Source organism: Neoarius graeffei, chromosome 5, assembly GCF_027579695.1.
Source record: "Neoarius graeffei isolate fNeoGra1 chromosome 5, fNeoGra1.pri, whole genome shotgun sequence".
Taxonomy (NCBI): Eukaryota; Metazoa; Chordata; class Actinopteri; order Siluriformes; family Ariidae; genus Neoarius; species Neoarius graeffei.
Genome location: NC_083573.1, coordinates 10,659,937 through 10,675,695, shown reverse-complemented (window position 1 = coordinate 10,675,695; position 15,759 = coordinate 10,659,937). Strand labels below are relative to the sequence as shown.

Below are 15,759 nucleotides of genomic sequence, written 5' to 3'. Positions count from 1 at the left end.
ATATTTATTGTGTAATGGTGCAAAGTGAGAGAGAGACTCTGCAATCCCGCCAGCAAAAATAGGGGAAAAAAAAAGGCGCGATCTCACCTCTTCAGATGTGGGTTTAAGTCCTACAATACATTCCTCAAAAAGGGCGTAGAAGAAATTAATCCATCAACGTGTATCATTCAATTTATTCCGGACCATGAAAGACGCCGCCTTCTGCGTAGAATCATACGTCATCCTCGCCGCCATATTGGATAGGTCAAAGCAGAGAATAAAGATTCATGTGCTGCGTTTAACTGTACCAACAGGTTTACCGTCCAAACGAGATCATATGGGATTACCTTTCACAGGTGAGAAACAACAAATTAATCCATCAACGTGTATCATTCAATTTATTCCGGACCATTAAAGACGCTGCCTTCCACGTAGAATCATACGTCATCCTTGCCGCCATATTGGAGAGGTCAAAGCAGAGAATAAAGATTAGCTGCGTTTAACTGTACCAACAGGTTTACCATCCAAACGAGATCACATGGGATTACCTTTCACAGGTGAGAAACAACAAATTAATCCATCAACGTGTATCATTCAATTTATTCCGGACCATTAAAGACACCGCCTTCCGCGTAGAATCATACGTCATCCTCGCCGCCATTTTGGAGAGGTCAAAGCAGAGAATAAAGATTAGCTGCGTTTAACTGTACCAACAGGTTTGCCGTCCAAACGAGATCACATGGGATTACCTTTCACAGGTGAGACTGGAAAAATACTTTTCATTGTATTTGGTCATTATAATGTAATTTTACGAACAGATTTTCCTGACTTTGTGGCTAATATGAAGTCTCGCGCATAATAGTTTATGCGCATGCGTCCTTACTTCTTCTATTGTTCTGGTGTCTCCGAAGGGACCATCTTACAGCGCCCCTAGAGGTGTGGCATGTGTATTGCATCGTTTTCAGCAAGCGTTGCGTTGCCATATGGACCTGATATTTTACTGATCGTTGCCCATTTGGACGCGATATATTTTTAAATAACATCTCGTTGCCATTGTCGTGTGGATGTAGCCATAGTCAGCTGGGATAGGCTCCAGCTTGCCTGCAACCCTGTAGGACAGGATAAGCGGCTACAGATAATGAGATGGATGGATGGATTAAAAATGGCTACTTTATTTACGTGTCATCTTTCTTTTAAACTGTCCTGATTTTAAGCAAATAAGGCTTGATTAAAAAAAAAGAGCTGCTGATATTTTTCTATGTTCAGACAGCAATTTGGACACTTATTGTTGTAAACTTTTGTCTTGGTCATGGACATGTATACTCAATACAAGACATTATGAAAAAAAGTTGATTGACACTCATGATTTGTGCATAGTATGACAATTGGTGTTCAAGAACAATACTGGATGTATATTTTAAATGTTAGGTTACTAGCTCCTCTTTAAAATATGGAAGTGCTGTAATTTTTTGCTGTTAAGTTCTGTATGATTGTACCTTTTTGGAATGGTTAAAATTTACTTTTCACTGTCATGATATAATATGTAGTATGCTTACAGCATGCAACTGATGTATGAGACTGGCTGTGATAATTGTGATAAATTGTTTACTAGTCCCATATTAGCATGGTGTTTTCTGCAAGGGTGACAATATTTTTACCGAATACGTTGGACAATGTTATGCACCTTCTCTAAATTATATTGCAACTCTTCATTTGGACTCTCCGGAATTTATTTTGTGCCTACATAAGGTGCGATCAAAAAGTTCTGAGACTTGGAGCAGGAGCAATAAGTAACTTCAACATCAGAACCCATGTTACACACATTTTTGTGACAATGTGCATGTGCGCATTTTCGATTTTACTAAAGACCTCAAACAGAGACCAGAGAGCAAACATCAAATTGTGTGTCAAACTCAGAAATTCGGCACCGGAGACCCCTGAAATGCTTCATGAGCACAAGCCTCAAAAATATCCAAAAAATTAAGTGTCTTGTGCATCAGGATTGCTGGATCGCCCTGACATCTCATCAGAAGACTTTTTGGGTCAAGGAACCATCAGGGCTGCACCGGCAGAGGACGAGGGGTGTGTCAGGATGACCTGCAAAACAGCCATTAACTGTGACATTCTGGTGTTAAGTTCATTTATCGCTTACTGATGTTCTCCTAACAATTGCTCCTGAGCACTGAGAGCAGTTTACTTCACTTCCTCTGCTGCATTCATTGCTGGCAAAATATCCTGTCAGGGTGTAGGCACTTACAGATGCAAGCGCAGGGGAGAGCGGGTGCATTGCAAACTGGTAACCAAATCCAATACACTAATCTGAAGCTATAGTCTAGCATGGGCAAGGGTTGGTCGATTCACAAACAGAATGTCAAAAGGCAGGTGAGTAAATTAAGTCAGAAATAAACATAATGTCAAACGCACAGGAAGTCAGGCATCTAGATCAGGCATGGGGACACAGAATGATACTTTGCTGTGAGCATTTGTGAATGCTGGGCTTATATTGGGAAGTAATTCTGGGGAAATGGGAAACAGGTGTACTTCCTAGAATTCTGGGGATGAGTGGCGCTGTGGTGCTTGGGAATTGTAGTGCGGCGTGGCTATGTTTGGAGGCTACTCCCAACTCAGGTTTTCAGTGCAATTACTGACTGTCAGATATATACAAACAGGGTTTTGCTGACAGGTAAATTTCAGCAATTTGTTGAAACACACCTTTTCTGAAATACGGAGCCAAAAATTATCTGACGAGTTGTGTTATTTCAGAGTTTGTGGGTTGGTAGGCACTCCAGATACAAAATTGTTGTAAACAAGCATGGAACAAATAAGTTTTTCATCATACTTTCAATAATCTGTCTTAATTTAAAAATCTTTAAATCTTTGTATTGAAGGACTTCAAAGTATCTTTAAAGAATCGACTTTCAGCATCAACTTTTCAAATCAATAGTTTAATTTACAAAAAGCTCATGTTTTGCACCTTGCTCCTTTTCTCTGTGAATCATGAAAAGACTGACACGACTGCTAAAATTTCTTGCTTGACAGGTTGACTTCAGAGGAGCATGTTGGCAGGGATTATTATATTTTCTTCATGTCTGGAGTGTACTTGCCCCAAAATGTAGTACATTCTGGTTTGGAGGAATTTATGAATCTGAAATACCATCAAGATTTCACACCCCGTGCACTTGAAGTACATTATGGACAGAATAACAGAAGAGTTGTACTGGCTTGTTCTGTCACAAAAAACCCAAAATGAATTCTCCAATACCTAGATTCAAACCTTGTCAGAAAAAAAAAAAAATTAAGCAAAGACACTGCTTGCTTTGGAGTAATAGTACACAGTCACTTTGCTCACACAAACTAATAGTTCTATAGAATAAACCGACATTAGATTATTTATAATCAACAACCCCGATTCCACAAAAGTTGGGACAAAGTACAAATTGTAAATCAAAACAGAATGCAATAATTTACAAATCTCAAAAACTGATATTATATTCACAATAGAACATAGACAACATATCCAACGTCGAAAGTGAGACATTTTGAAATTTCATGCCAAATATTGGCTCATTTGAAATTTCCTGACAGCAACACATCTCAAAAAAGTTGGGACAGGGGCAATAAGAGGCTGGAAAAGTTAAAGGTACAAAAAAGGAACAGCTGGAGGACCAAATTGCAACTCATTAGGTCAATTGGCAATAGGTCATTAACATGACTGGGTATAAAAAGAGCATCTTGGAGTGGCAGCGGCTCTCAGAAGTAAAGATGGGAAGAGGATCACCAATCCCCCTAATTCTGCGCTGACAAATAGTGGAGCAATATCAGAAAGGAGTCCAACAGTGTAAAATTGGAAAGAGTTTGAATATATCATCATCTACAGTGCATAATATCATCAAAAGATTCAGAGAATCTGGAAGAATCTCTGTGCGTAAGGGTCAAGGCCAGAAAACCACACTGGGTGCCCGTGATCTTCGGGCCCTTAGACGGCACTGCATCACATACAGTACAGGCATGCTTCTGTATTGGAAATCACAAAATGGGCTCAGGAATATTTCCAGAGAACATTATCTGTGAACACAATTCACTGTGCCATCCGCCGTTGCCAGCTCAAACTCTATAGTTCAAAGAAGAAGCCGTATCTAAACATGATCCAGAAACGCAGACGTCTTCTCTGGGCCAAGGCTCATTTAAAATGGACTGTGGCAAAGTGGAAAACTGTTCTGTGGTCAGACGAATCACGTATTTTCAGAGAGCTATAACTTGAAAACGGTCGATGGTAGACAGATGTTTACCATTATCAACTTCCAGGAAGTGCCATAGGGGCTTTCATTTGCCACCATGACCTATGACCTTGAATGACTTTGAAATGTCAAGGTCATGGATTTTCAAGTTTACGGATATTTTTAGAATTGCATGTACATGTTTTGTTCTCACATGGATGTGTTAAAATTAGCTGAAGTACTTTCACCATTATGGACTTCACTGTTCTTTCAGCAGATCAAAGCCCCACCTCAGAAATGTCATGACATCATAGCTCAGCCTCTTGTCATGTATTAATACACGCAGTCTTCTTTCACAAGCAATCATTCTTGGACTGAGGAAACGTTGCCATGAATAACTCCAGCAAGCCAACCAGTAGGTGAACCTTTTTCTTTTTACATTATTGTAAAATCCAGCAACTGCTTGGTAGCCATTTGTGATCATTGCTCCAATGAGTAAAGTGTGTTTAAAATGTATCGATAATTGTATTAAAACTGACAGTGTGCAGCTGAAGAGTGGCTTCCCTCTTCTTTGATCTGAATTTAATACTGAGTCTCCAAAACTTGCTGATTGCACATTTTCTTTTACTTGCCTTATTTTGCAGTGTAAAAGATGACTGAAAATTGAAACTATCAGTACTTTACAATAAAACACACAAATATATTAATAATATGAAGTAAAGGAATACTTTACCACTTGAGTAATGCTTTTGTAATGATGAATGTATACATTCTCTGATCCTTTGTACATCAGGGAAATGAAAATCGTTAACATCTTTTTAACTCTTTGTTAATGATTCTGATTTGTAAAATTTCAGGGAAGATTTAATATATGTTTTTGTGAGGAACTTATGGTACAGTAGGGTTGCAGTGGTATGAAATTGTCATGGTATGATAACTGTCTCGGTAAATATCAAGGTTTCAAAGCATCAGATCTTACAGCATTTCACTGTGATTATTATTTTTATTATTGGAGAGGCACAGTGGTGTAGTGGTTAGCACTGTCACCTGACAGCAAGAAGGTTCTGGGTTTGAGCCCAGCAGCCGACGAGGGCCTTTCTGTGTGGAGTTTGCATGTTCTCCTCGTGTCTGCGTGGGTTTCCTCCGGGTGTTCTGGTTTCCCCTCACAGTTCAAAGACATACAGGTTAGGTTAATTGGTGGCTCTAAATTGACCCTAGGTGTGAATGTGAATGGTTGTTTGTCTCTGTGTCAGCCCTGTGATGATCTGGTGACTTGTCCAGGGTGTACCCCGCCTCTCACCCATAGTCAGCTGGGACAGGCTCCAGCTCACCTGCGACCCTGTACAGGATAAGCAGCTACAGATAATGGATGGATGAATTTATTATTATTATTATATTTTTTATGAACATAATTATCAGAATTATAAACATTAAAAATAGCATCTAACTTGTCGTTGCAAAGAACCAAAACTCCAATTCAAAGAAAATCCCAGGTACAACATGGAAGCAGAATGAATAGATTTATTGATGTTCCAGAAAATCATGCAATAAATGAATTGGTCTTGAGAGCAACTGAGTGACCGAGAGCGTCATTCCCATTTTTATATTCTGTTTGGGCTTTACCTCATAAAAGCACATTACTGTCATCAGTTTGCATACCTTCATTGTTGGACAGTGCAATACCATTGTTTTTGTCCTTCCACCCTTGTCCCAATTTTTAGTTTATGTTTTATTCTCTTATTTTTGTCATCATTGGGTGCATTCCATCCATACCTGTCAACCCTCCTGTTTTTCCCGGGAAATCCCTTATTTTGACTTATTTCCCGCTGTCTTCCCGTTTTTTTATTTTCCCGAAAATATCCCGTATTTTCACATTATATAAAAGTCGGTAGGTCCAGAATTCATGACGCGCCTCTGACAGGAGTTTACAGCAGGAAGTCGGGCCATGAATTCACGTCCCCGCCCTCTCCAGTACAGCAGGTGGCAAGCTAGTAATTACACATTAATTTTAATTGCATGTCTGTGAAGAAGACTGTCAGAACCATAGCGCTAGTCTGACCAAGGTCACTGCTCGGAAATTCTCACAAAACTAAAAGATGGTCGTAATTCTTTCCTCAGGCAGGGCTTGAAGTGGGCCGGAACGCACCGGAACTGCGTTCCTGCACTTCTTTATTTTCACCGGAGTGGCAGCGCAGTTGTGTGCGAAGTTTCCCCATTTGTTTGTCTGGCACTGCCTCAACCACAGGCTTGAACTAGCAGTTGGGGATGTTTTAAAGCAGATCAATGGCATGAACAACTTTAAGATCTTCTTTGACAAGCTGTACAGCCTTTATCACGCTTCGCCAAAAAAATCAGCGCGAGCTGAGCAGCTGTGCGCAGCGCGTTGAGCAGCTCCTTCTTGTTATTGGCTGCGTCCTTTCCGTGCGCTGGGTCGCATCCAGTGAGCGCACCGTGAGAGCGGTTTGGTGATTAGTGAACTTAGTTAAACTTAAAGATGTTTATGATAGTAAACTTAAAGGTGTTAAACCTTCTTTTGCTTTTCTTTTAGTGCAATACATGCACTAATTACTCATTTTTTTATTTTTGAAACTTAAAGTAATGTTGTGATGACTTTATTAGTTTAAACTTAAAATGATGCAATGTTTTTCTGTTGTTCTTAAGGTTATCAACCTAATCAAGCCCTAAACAACCCCTTCATCACCTTTGAACTTCAATAAAAAACAAAAAAGGGGAAAAACTGAGTGTTCCTTGTGTGATCAAAGCTCTTTTGAAGTTGGGGCACAAAACTGGGGAAAATCATACACAACTTGACAATATGGTTGTGGTTCTTGGTTCTGATTTGTTTTTACTTCAGTTGTCTACAAACTAAGACACTTCGTTCAAAAATAATATCTCAGAGTCATTGTGAAAACACATCTGTTCAAACAACAAATACTGTAGCACAACAACAGATGAAACGAGTAGAGCATTGTCCTTATGAGCCAAGTTTTGCAAAATGCGTGACGGCAATACAAAAACTGTGAAGTTTTCAATTAAAAAATTTGAACTTGATTTGAACTTATTTGAATGACCGGAATGGCATTGTCAGAAAATCAGGGTTCCTGCACTTCTTTTTTTTTTCCACTTCAAGCACTGTCCTCAGGGAGCGAGTTTCAGGAGACGGCGAGACTAGAGACATGACTAAAGAAAGGAGCGAGGCAAAACCAAAAAAGGTGTATTGCTGCTACTTGCCCAAATGGCAGGACGAATTTAATTTTGTGAAGAAAAGTCAGTTCGATTACCGACTTTCCGAAATTTTCCCTTATTTTGAGTTAAAAATCTGGGAAATGTCCCTTTTTTTCAAACCTCAAAGTTGACAGGTATGATTCCATCCCACACGAGGATCTTCTTTGGGCTCTGTATTTAAATGTACAAACAGCAGTACACGGAGTGAATGAGAAAAGACAGGAGGGGTATATATACACACAACGGAAAGCCATAGTGTCAAAACATGAGCAAAGTGGCACGAATGACATGAATTCAACCAATAATTATGAAAGTCAAGTTCATCCAATCAAAAATAGCTAAAAAATTTTTACAACGGGAAACTGACCAATAAAGAACAACGAGCCAAAGGCCAATCAGAAAACGGTTAAGAACGAGTGGCACGTGGGCCTCTAAGCTGACTACAGAACCCGTCATTAACATTTAGACCTGAAGGGTGCACTGGTTTTAGTTTCCAGATCCAATCTCTTACTGCCTCCAGTAGATCCTGAATTTTGGAACACACCTGTACAATGGGGCGGCACGGTGGTGTAGTGGTTAGCGCTGTCACCTCACAGCAAGAAGGTCCGGGTTTGAGCCCCGTGGCCGGCGAGGGCCTTTCTGTGCGGAGTTTGCATGTTCTCCCCGTGTCCGCGTGGGTTTCCTCCGGGTGCTCTGGTTTCCCCCACAGTCCAAAGACATGCAGGTTAGGTTAACTGGTGACTCTAAATTGACCGTAGGTGTGAATGTGAGTGTGAATGGTTGTCTGTGTCTATGTGTCAGCCCTGTGATGACCTGGCGACTTGTCCAGGGTGTACCCCGCCTTTCGCCCATAGTCAGCTGGGATAGGCTCCAGCTTGCCTGCGACCCTGTAGAACAGGATAAAGTGGCTAGAGATAATGAGATGAGATGAGACCTGTACAATGGTGAAGGACAAATTAGATTGAGAATGTACATTCGACGTCAAATGTTCATACAACTGCGTACAATCGTTACCCAAATTTACCCTCGTGTTTCTAATTGCACGTTTAAAATTATTCACACGACGTCTAAATGTTTTTATGATTCTACTAAAATGAAGTGAGATTCATGTACTCTTACCAAATAAATGCAAACAGACCCAAAATCATTCAACATTTTGTACAATGATCATGAAAGCCAAATTAAAAAGAGATAAGAAGAGTTGCAGGCTTGCTCTCAAACATTAGTGCCAAGTGCCATTCTGTCTTGCGAATACTAACTGTACCTTATAAGCCCTTAGGGCTTTTCTTCACGTAATGACAACAAATCAAGCTAAATCTTCAAATGCGGCCTGATGCAAATATGACCAGCAACATGCTTTTTTTCTTTTGTTTTGGTTTTATTTCATTTAATTTATCAAAAAGCTTTTCATGTTTAATATGATGAATATAAACGAATTAATAAAAACCTAATTATGATGCCAAAGGCTTGACCTGCAGTTGTTGGGGTAGCTCCCATGACACCAATCCTGAGTGCAGGTGAAATTCTCTGTTGGATTTCATTTTCCCCAAAATAACAGGCATAAATAAATGTACATGGTATGATAGCAATCAATTGTTAGACCATGGTATACTTTGAAACCCAAGAGAACAGTGTTAAAAGAGTCTGTTTCTGCCGATAGATTGTGTTCCAGCATAATAAAAGTGTAAAACTAATTACTGCTCTTTCCTGTTCAACTCTTTAAATGTTCAACAACTGGTTAAGAAGCCAAACTATGGTGTACTGTTCCCACTACGTGTTATATACGTCCAGTATGTTAAGGTAGATAAACAGCCAGCCAAACCAGCTAAAATCTCTATTAGCATAAAACTGTTACTGAATGACAAAACATAGCAGGGATGAGAGTGGGTCCTGATGAAAAAAGCAGAAAATCTGTAAAATGTCCTAAGGGCACCGAAGGCGCCCGAAGTAATAAGGAGGGTCCGGGGGGACACCCTCCGTGAAATTTTTTCCAAAATGAGACCTTACACACCCTATTTCCTGCAATCTGAGCTGTAGTTAATTAAAACACCTGATGCCTATTTTCATACTTACTGAAATAAAAACACGATTAAATAGAACAATATGTATCAAAATCAATATGTGTATTGCATTAATTCAAAATAATATGTACATTTTATGGGGACTGGTTATTACTCATTGCCAACATTACTTGTTTTTCTAAAAAATGTCCATTAAAATCCATAGTTATTTACAGTTCCATTAATAATTCAAATGTTCATATATTCAATATATTGAATTAAATAAAAAAATATATATATATATCTTAGAGCCTGACCTTTTCCTAATGTCCACATTACTTGTATATGATTTCTTCACAATGTCTATTTAAACTTTAAAGTTATACAGTTATCAACACTGTCAGCTATAATTCATCATATATTCAATGTACTGAATCAAACAAATGCATATTTTATGGGGACTGTCTTTATCTTATTGTCCACATCACTTGTATGTTTTCTTCAAAAGGAAGAGCATATGTCTATTCACACTTTTTACAGTTGTTTACAGTTCCCAGTTATTTTTAAACAATTTTTCATTTGATCATTTAGACTTCTTCAGCTTCTTGGCCAAAGCCAAAAGCTCATCAGTCCTCTCTTTTTTCCTTTTTCTTTCATTAGCCAGCTCCTCCTGTGTATTTACATGCTCTAACCTGGCTCTCTTCTGCGCTCTCTCACACTCCTCTCTTGCTTTCCTTTTGCTTTGCTAAACTTGTTTTTTATACCAGCATCAATTTCACATACCTTCGCTTTATCTCGCTTGTCCATGGTATTTGGCATCTTGAGAAAACATGCCGATTAGAGGAGTGTATTTTTGATATGCAGCTCACGAACATGTGTAAGTTTTGATAAAAGAAAGCGGATGTGGGTGTCTTTGTAAAAACTGTTTTGATTGGCTATTATGGTCTCGACATCGATGTTTTGACCAAAAACAATGTAGATAACACAAATTTTACATCACATTCAATGAGATTTAAACGAGACTAAAGATGGTGACTTACAAATAATGTGTAAACATCTTTGGAGTTAATTAGAGGAGAATGGGGGAAAAAGCCCCCCTTAAGGAAAATTCAGTTTTTCTCCAAGTTGAAATGAACCATGTGTTTAGTTTTAATCATAGTTTTTGACAACAGTGACATGAACAATAATGCCACCTAAAGTTTGCCTAAAGTTAATAATTTTTTTTTTTTTTTTAACAAAAACAAACATTGTGCCAAGGGGGCCTTTTACCCCCCCAGTGGGGTAAAAGGCCCCTTGAGGTGGGGCAATAGGCCCCCTCACTCAAAAAAAGCTGTTTGGATAGCAAAAGTGTTTACTTAAGCCTATAATGTGAAAGAAACAAGAAAATATCCCTGAATTAATGAATAGATGCATTATTTTATTATTTTTCGCATTTTAATTTCAATTTTTTTTAATTTCAATTATTTTTAATATTAAGTTCAAATTACTTGCTTTACTCAACCAGGTAAGCGAGATGTTATTAAAAACTATCTATCTGCTATTCAAAAATAAATGAAATACAGTAATTATGATAAAAGGAAACGATGCCCCCTGGGGGCCATTTACCCCGCCATTAAGGGGGCATTTTACCCCACAGACTACACTTTTACAAAAAAGGGTCTTACTTTCAAAATGTGTTTCAACTTTTTATACCTAATGTATTTTTTTAATGTACTGACTTGTCTACTCATACCACATACACAGCTGTGATATCTGACGAAATAGCAGCTATCTAAATACAGTTTTACTGATATCTGAAAATTATATCACTTACCATGAAATTTGATTTCTCTCTGCTGCGTTGCTGATATGCAATCCACAGTGGATATTTGTATATCCCCGTTGTCAAGCCAGTCCATAGCAACAATAGAAATGTAACTTTGCGCCATCTGGTGGTTATTTTGGGTAAAACAGGCCGGGGGCGTATTACCCCACGGGGGCGTATTACCCCACTCTACTCTAAGTTTGAACAGCATGAAGGAACATAAGCCCAAGCCCCTGAAATTAATTAAAAAAAAAATCTCAACTGATTTGGCATAATATAAAAAGGTTGTTTTTTATTCAAAAAGCGGAAATCCACCAAAAAGCGGAAAACTCTCATCCCTGACATAGGTAGCTTTAAATGCTAATGTTAGCCATTAAAGGTGCCCTTCCACCAAAAACGTTTAATACTGGCTCTTTTTGAAATACCATAGTTCACTCCGAGTTGCATATGCATGCTGCATGTGAAAATGTAATTCTACTCCCATTCCCTGTATTAGCTTATGAAAGAAAATAGTCGGAAAAACGAGCGGATCAGAAAAAGCCATATGAAGTTACGTCACTTTGAAAATTAGTATTCATGGCCTCACCCACCTTGGCTTGCGACCGCCCACGGGAAGAAAGTTCGGATTTAAGCGCGAGGAGAGATAGCAGAGCCCATCTCATCAGTAGCTCACGAAGAGGACCTAACAGCAAGTTGAAAACATGTCTGAACAAGTTCGTGCCTGTGTTCTTTGTGGCAGTAACACATCAACAATGCATTTCTTACCCAAGATAGAAGAGCTGAAGAAGAAATGGTTGGAATTTATCTTTGGAACACCACCAGCGAAGTATAATGCAACATTAGTACTGTGTTCTGATCATTTCAACCACAGTGACTTCTCAAACTTTGGTGCCTTCAGCAGTGGTTTTGCTTCGAGGTTGTTTTTAATCTATACCGTCAAGACAATCGACCACCAGCTCACAAGCTGTAAGTAAAGCATGAACTTTTTGTTCGAAGGTTTTTGTTACAAAATAGCATGTTCATATTCTCCATGTTAGCATGCATGACATGGTCACAAGCTAGGCAGGGATGAGAGTTTTCTGCTTTTCGGCGGATTTCTGCTTTTTCTGAGTAAAAAACGACCTCTTTATATTATGCCAAATCCGTTGAGAATTTTTTTAATTAATTTCGGGGGGTTGGGGTATGTTCCTTCATGCTATTCAAACTTTATTAACTCCAACGATGTTTACACATTATTTGTAAGTCGCCATCTTTAGTCTCATTTAAATCTCCTTGAATGTGATGTAAAATTCGTGTTATCTACATTGTTATTGGTCAAAACATCGATGTCAAGACCATAATAGCCAATCAAAACAGTTTTTACAAAGACATCCACATCCGCTTGTTCTGACTCACTGGAGGTAGCGTCACAGTGCTGTTAGCCAATCAGAGGTAACACGTTTACATGTAATGAATATTCATGAGTAAGAGCTGAAATCCTGTCGTTCTCCCGCCACCCACTCCTCCACCAAACTAGAACAGCCTGAAACAGGAGAACCACAGCATTTTTTTCACCAAAACCGGCTCACAGGGCATTCATTCATACTAGAGACCACTGCACAATTAATGAAAAAACGATGCAAGGAGATCTTTAAGATAAAAACAAACACTAACGTCATATGCAAATATGAAGGGTAAACATAATTGATATGCTAATGTAGTGACAAAAGGCTTGAAACACTATTAGCATGCTAACACAGTAAAACAATAGGCTAAAATGCTTCTTGATTAGCATTAATGCGAGCAAAGTCAGTTAGCTACTATCAAAACCAATATGCAAAAAACGAACTTTTCCTCTATGCAAAAAAAACATCTAACACACTTAAACTTGTGCTTTAAGGTACTAAACAACCAAAACTTACAGCCGTTGCTTTCGAAGGTGTCTTGACGAAGTTTGAGACATAAGGAAAACCTCCATCACGTTCATCGGAGCTACTTATTTATAACAATTAATCTCTATCCCATAATGCATAGCGTATCCCTTACAAGCCTTCAAAGAAAGAGTACATCATGAAATAATGTAAAGCAATGTAAACCTTTTAGCTGTAAATCATATTATTTAACATTACATAAATTATGAACTCCTCTTTTTTAATGAAATAAATTAAAGGGCAAATCACAACTATTATCAGAGGGCAGAACACTATGAATAGGCTTTCTTCTTTACTGTTCAACTTTTTAAATGTTCAACAACTGGTTAAGAAGCCAAACTATGAATAGGCTTTCTTCTTTCAGTGTTTCGTCACCGAAAAACATGCATTAGCATTTTGAATTTTTTTACTATTTTTTTGCATTGTATTATTTTTAGAAACAGATGATTGATGAAAAAAATCTACTGAGTAATGTACTGTATGTAAATATTATTTACATTATTTAATGATGCATGATAACAAAGGCATTTTATTTTCTTAAACAGCGGACAACTTCTCTGAATACGACAGCCTAGTTCCAGGTGTTTACGAGCCCCTCATCTGCAACAACAGCAATGTAATGGATTTTAGCCAAGTCTTCCTCCCTACAGTCTACAGCATTGTCTTCATTGTGGGGTTCATTGGCAATGGCCTGGTGTTGTGTGTCCTGGTCAAGTATCACAAACCATTCAACATGTCAGATCTGTGCCTCTTCAACCTGGCCATTTCAGACCTCCTCTTCCTTATGTCATTGCCTTTCTGGGCCGACTACGCTGCCAAATCTTATTGGGCATTCCCAGAGTTCATGTGCCATGCAGTGACAGCACTCTACATGCTGGGCTTCTATGGAAGTATCTTCTTCATGATCCTCATGACGGTGGACCGCTACGCTGTCATTGTCCACACTTATACCTCCCTCATCTCCAAGTTCCGCTCTGTCAGAGCTAGCATAGCGCTAGCATTGTTTGTGTGGACACTGAGCTTGGGAGCCTCTCTGCCAAACATAATTATCTCAAATGTGAGTAATGTATCAAATGTATCAGTATGCAGTGTGACAGATCCAAGGAACATATGGAAGCCATTCCATTACATTGAGCTGAACATCCTTGGTTTTATTATTCCTCTCTCAGTGATGCTGTTCTGCTACTTGCGTATCATCCCCATCTTAATGACCATGAATTCTCAGAAGAAACACAAAGCTGTCAGGCTCATGGTGGTCATAGTCACGGTTTTCTTCCTCTTCTGGACACCCTACAACATTGTCATCTACCTGAAGCTCCTGCAAGCACTGGGCTACATGACCAGCCATCATTGCAATCAGGACCTGCACATGGCTGTACAGTGGGTGGAATCCATAGCGTTCTGTCACTGCTGCCTCAACCCCATAATCTATGCCTTTGTGGGGCAGAAATTCAGGAATTTATTTTTAAAGATCCTGAAAGAGTGGTTTCCTCTTTGCTTTGGGCATTGCACAACAGTTGAAAGCAAGTCCTCAGAGAGAACAACCTCCATGTACTCACGCGCCTCAATGATTTCCACCACAAAGACAAAATTAAAAGTGTAACTGTTATCGCTTGTTATCCCCAAAGCCTATTTCAGTTTGTAAAAAGACCATAATACTTTGAGTTTCCCAATTTTTTTTACAGTAGGTTGGTGATTGTTTTATATGGTTTATACTTGCTTTCTATAATTAGTTCATTTTCATCTAATTGTGCAAATATTGCCTACAACAAGGAACAAGCCCATCTGAAGAATAATCGAAGAATGTCACCAATTATATGAGCATTAAATATTAATTTATAAATAAAATGTTAAACAAACATTTATTGACAGAAAACTTCAGCATATCAATAATTAGACACATTCGTCTTTGTAAAATAACATGAATACCCTGAGATTATGTACATTTTCCTGCAAACAAGTCTATGTATAAATTGTTACAGAAAACCACTTCTGACCAATTAGATTAATTCAGGAGCACTCTGGAATGAATCATGACAAAGGATGATTCCTTCTTTTTTTTTTATTTGGTGGGTGCTTTATTGTCCTGACTTATCATTCTGTGCTGAAAAAAGTCAAGTGAATAAATAAACCCAAGGTGTTCAAAAATTGTATTTCACAAGACATGATTAAAAATGGCTACTTTATTTACGTGTTGTCTTTGTTTTAAACTGTCCTAATTTTAAGCAAATAAGATTTGATTAAAAGAAAAAAAAGAGCTGCTGATATTTTTCTATGTTCAGACAGCAATTTGGATACATATTTGTTGTAAACTTTTATCTTGGTCATGGACATGTATGGTCAATACAAGATGTTATGAAAAAAAGTTGATTGATGCTGATGATTTGTGCATAGTATGACATTTGGTCTTCAAGAACATTACTGTATATATATATATATATTAAATGGTAGGTTACTAGCTCCTCTTTAAAATATGGAAGTGCTATACTTTTTGCTGTTCAGTTCTGTAGTTATGATTGTGCCTCTTTGGAATGGTTAAATTTACTTTTCACTGTCATGATATAATATCTAGTATGATCACAGCATGCAACTGATGTATGAGAGTGGCTGTGATAATTGTGATA

At 38.4% G+C, this 15,759-nt stretch overlaps 1 protein-coding gene across 1 annotated transcript; it reads left to right on the top strand.

Annotated features, from left to right (window-relative positions):
• The first annotated feature begins 4,505 nt into the window (after positions 1 to 4,505).
• LOC132886500 (C-C chemokine receptor type 5-like) lies at positions 4,506 to 15,321 on the top strand. Its single transcript, XM_060921203.1, has 2 exons — positions 4,506 to 4,611; positions 13,681 to 15,321. The coding sequence occupies exons 1-2, from the start codon at positions 4,587 to 4,589 to the stop codon at positions 14,736 to 14,738; spliced, it is 1,083 nt and encodes a 360-aa protein (XP_060777186.1). The 5' UTR covers positions 4,506 to 4,586; the 3' UTR covers positions 14,739 to 15,321.
• The last annotated feature ends 438 nt before the right edge of the window (positions 15,322 to 15,759 follow it).